The 4,426-nt window shown below is 41.6% G+C and overlaps 1 gene segment (V, D, J or C); it reads right to left on the bottom strand.

Moving 5' to 3' along the window:
• Positions 1-3,473: 3,473 nt before the first annotated feature.
• Positions 3,474-4,089, bottom strand: LOC113831898. The segment is given in 2 exon segments: positions 3,474-3,802; positions 4,041-4,089. Coding segments are annotated over 2 exon segments (378 nt in total).
• Between the last annotated feature and the right edge of the window lie 337 nt (positions 4,090-4,426).

Genomic DNA, 4,426 nt, shown 5'->3' with positions numbered 1-4,426 from the left:
CTCGTGACTCGATGACAACATGGGAGCCACAGACATCAACACAGACCCTCTCAGCTGCATTAGCATCATGGACCAAGTCATGGCCATTGGAAGCAGTCCAGATATCTGGCCCTGAGTGGCGGCAGTAGGGTATCTACCTCAACCCATTCCTTTTGCCCCTTGAGCTTAGTCTCTCTCCCCAGGAACTTTGAATTCCTGCTTCTCTCTCTCCCATTTTGACACCCTTTATTCACTCACCAAAGGGTGCTCCAAGTCTAGAGACCTGGAGTGGAGCAGTGCTTGTCTTTCAGAGTCCATCAAGCCTAGAATTAAACTTCTAAAAATGTTTTTACTTTTATTTTATGTGAATGAGTATCCTGTCTGTGTGTCCGTGCATATCAGTCATTACAACTTTAGTGAAAAATGCACTAGTCAATAATAACAGATTTTTTTAAGTTAGATGTGAGAGTTAATTTATTTTCATATTCTCTAGTCATATATTGTTAAATTCTACAAGATATCTACAAGATATCAAATATGTAAAAACATATTTGAGAAGATGTCTTAAGCAGAAAAAAACAGGTACAGGAACTGATTTTTATACATTTAAACCCATATTCCACAGAAACTAAAAGAAATGGTAAGGACTCAATGTTTGAAAGCCACCATCAAGTATAAAGACAGCCATCAAATGCATGAATGTTTACCTGGAACTAACAACACTGGGTCAGAATACTGCATTCCTGACCAGCATTGGTGGCACACGCCTTTAATCCCAACACTCGTTAAATATAGGTAGGCGGATCTCTGAGATCCAGGCCAGCCTGGTCTCCCGATCGAGTGCCAGGATAGGCTCCAAAGCTACACAAAGAAACCCTGTCTCACCCGCCCCCCCCAAAATAATCCTGCATTCCTGTCAGTCACACCCAGCTTTTCTGTTCCAACCTGGTGTGTGGAGAGAGTGTCAGATGTCCTGACATTGTCCTCGCTGTGAAACACAAGGGGCTGGTAACATTGGGTTATTGGCTCTCTGGATACTGCCCATCAAGTCCACACAGTGCCACAATGGTAAACACAAACTGCAGATTAGCAGAGTCATGAGCTTTTTTTTGTAACAAGCATTTCCCTTCTCCACATCACCTGCATTGGAGGCACTGGCAAGGACACTTTTAGGTGAAATTTATATTCAATGTGAGGGAATGCCCTAAGTCTCAGGTTCCAGGGGTTTGATGCATAAAAGGTTTTCAGATTCTGATATTCAGTATTATTACAACTCAAGGGGCTGAGTGAAGCCCATGGCTTCCCTCTCAAGGACTGCAGTACATTGCAGCTTGACTGTGTCCAGAAAGCCCATGTGGTAAAACATTGGTCTTCAGGATGTCCTGATTGATGGTGGAACATGTATGAATATAAGGCCAGTGGGAAGGTTTGAGGTCATTAGCACTGTACTCATGGGGAGACTGTGTGTCTGTGATCTCCTCCTCTTCCCTGGCCACAAGATGCTCAGATTTGCTTCAAAAATTCATGTCCTGATGTGCTGCCTCACCACAGACTCACACAGGACCTTCCTCTCACAGAGCAGAACATCCCAAGCTGAGCCAATGTGAAGCTCATTATATCCTTTACTTCCAGTGATGGACACATAGGGCTTCACACTTTCAATGCAATTTAGAGCAAGAGATGTCGAAGTGTTTGCATGACAAATACTGGAGAATGCACACTCAGGTGATGTTAGTGAGATAAAGAATTTCAGCCTTGCTTTTCTAGTTCTGTAGAGAAAGTCACTGGGATATTGATATGGATTGTGTTCTTATATCACATTGGTACCACAGCTCCTATCACTTTCCCTATCTATTATCTTCATTTTTCTATGTCCCAATGATTTCATTATAGGGGTCTTTGACCTCCTTGTTTAAATTGGTTCCAGGGTATTTTATTTGTTTTGAAGTTGTGAATGGAATTTCCTTGACTTAATTTTTGGTAAGCTTTGTAACTATTAGGCAGAAAAGATACTGACTCTAGTATATTGACTTTATATCCTGATCTTTGCTGAAAGATATTCAGGTTTAAGAGTTTTCTGGTGGTGTTTTGAGATTTTTTTAAGTTTAAGAACATCTTAGGCATAAAAACTTGTAATTTGAGTTCTTCACTTACTATTGATATGTCCTTTCTTTCCTTTCCCTTTTTACTCTCAGTGAGACTTTGAGCATTGCACAGAATAAGAGTGAGAGATGTTCCGTAAACTTTTCTCACTCCAGATTTGAGAAATAACACTCTCAGTTTCTTCCACTTAATATAGTTATGGTGATAGTTTGTCATTTGTCTTCTTTACTGTTTTCAGGAATGATCCTTCTGTTTGTTGTCCCTTTAGTGACTTTATCATCAATCAAGATGACTTTCTGCACTGACTGAGATGACCATGAGATTTCTATTCTGAAGAAGTTTGTGATGAGTTGAGGTTAGTGCTTTTTTTTCCTTTCAATACAGGGTTTCTCTGTGTATCTTTGGCTGTCCTGGAACTCACTCTGTAGCCAAAGGTGATCTTGAACTCACTGAGATTCCTCTGCCTCTCCCTCCCAAGTGCTGGGATTAAACACATGGTTACACTGTTCTGTTTTCTGTTTTGAACCAACCTTTCATCCCTGGATTGAATCCAGCTTAATCACAGTATACCCTCCTCTTCATGTGTTCTTATATTTTGCTTGCAGTTTTTTTTTTTGGAGGGGGGAGTATTAAAATCAGGGAAATTGTTCTCTTTGTTATTTTTCCCTGTGTTTTTGTGTTGTCATCTGGTTAATGGTAAAAAGAACTGGTAAGGTTAGACTGGCAAGACTGCTCAGCTGGTAATTGGAAAGGTGCTTACAGCAAAGACTGATGAGCCTGAGTTTGATTCCCAGAAAGAAAGAACTAACGCACACAGGTTATCCTCTCTCTCTCTCTCTCTCTCTCTCTCTCTCTCTCTCTCTTTTTCTCTCTTCTCTCTCTCTCTCTCTCCCTCCTCTCTCTCTCTTCTCTCTCTCTCTCTCTCTCTCTCTCTCACACACACACACACACACACACACACACACACACACAATGTTTTGGTTAACTTTATCCCCAGGGAAGCAATTTGCATTTACTATCTCTTAAAAACACATAAAAACCCAGCAAATCTTAAGTTTTAGGAAAGTAAAAGGAAGAATACTGAAGGTGGGAGGGAAGAGGCTGAGATATGGTCAGGGAGATAGGGCCGATAAGGGGCAAATCACGGAAAGATAAGTATGTGTCAATCAAAATTTAAATGAATAAAAAATAATTAAGATACAATCATAAAGGTCAATATCTTGTTATAAAATCATATATAGGATGAGCCAAACACGCAAATCATTTTATAAGAGCTTGTTTCATTGTTTAAGATCTTTCTCAAAACAAGCCTAAAGCTGTGTATTGAGAAGTCAGTAAGAGACAGCCCAGAGATTGAGCCTCAGTGAGCATCAACAGTAGAATGTTTTTGTTTAGCCCTCCAGCACTGTGGGAGGAAGCTCCTTACTCTGCTGACAGTAATAGATTGCAGAATCATCAGCCTCCACAGGATGGATGGTGAGGGTGAAGTCTGTCCCAGACCCACTTCCTCTAAACCTGGTTGGGATCCCAGATGCTAGGTTGGATCCTGCATAGATGAGGAGTTTGGGGGGCTGTCCTTGTTTCTGTTGATACCAGTGCATTAAATTTATGCCATAGCTATTGACACTTTCACTGGACTTGCAAGAGACGGTGGCCTTTTGTCCCACAGACACAGGCATGGAAGCTGGAGACTGAGTCAGCACAATGTCCCCAATGGAACCTGGAATCATAAACACACAGGCCATGGATATACATGTTTAGAAACCTTCCCAGAAAAGGAATTTTTCATTCAAAATATTAACACTCCTTGTGGGCATCACTTTGAGGAACCAGAATATCAAAGGGAATGGGGGAACTTAAAACCAATTACAAATGCCTTAAATCTAATGATCAAGATACTAGACACATGGAAAACCATGGTGGCTGCAGTGGAGCTCCCAACACCTGCAACCTCTCACCTGGCACCACGAACAGCAGCATCCATAGGAGGAGTGCATTTGTCTCCATCTCTGAGTGCTTGAAAAGAGAATGCTTCTTAGGCTCCTGGCAGCTGACTTTAAAGGAGCCTGGGCTGTTGTATAATCACTCAATATGTAAATCAGCCCAGAAATGTTTGTGCTGGTGCTCAAAGGGGCACCTGCTCCTGTTTCACCCACTGGGAGTTGGTGTCAGCAGACAATTTACTAGAGCATGGCAAGTGTATCTTAAAGGAGCCTTGCAGCCTATTCCACTGAATGTTTACCCTGTCATCTTTCTGAGGTGTGATGTGGGAGAGTGCCCTGTGGATGTACTATGTAGAGAATGGAAGTTACTTCAGGAACAACTTGAGCCTTCACAATTGTAC

Source organism: Cricetulus griseus, unplaced genomic scaffold, assembly GCF_003668045.3.
Source record: "Cricetulus griseus strain 17A/GY unplaced genomic scaffold, alternate assembly CriGri-PICRH-1.0 unplaced_scaffold_339, whole genome shotgun sequence".
NCBI lineage: Eukaryota > Metazoa > Chordata > Mammalia > Rodentia > Cricetidae > Cricetulus > Cricetulus griseus.
This window is presented reverse-complemented; position numbering and strand designations above follow the sequence as displayed.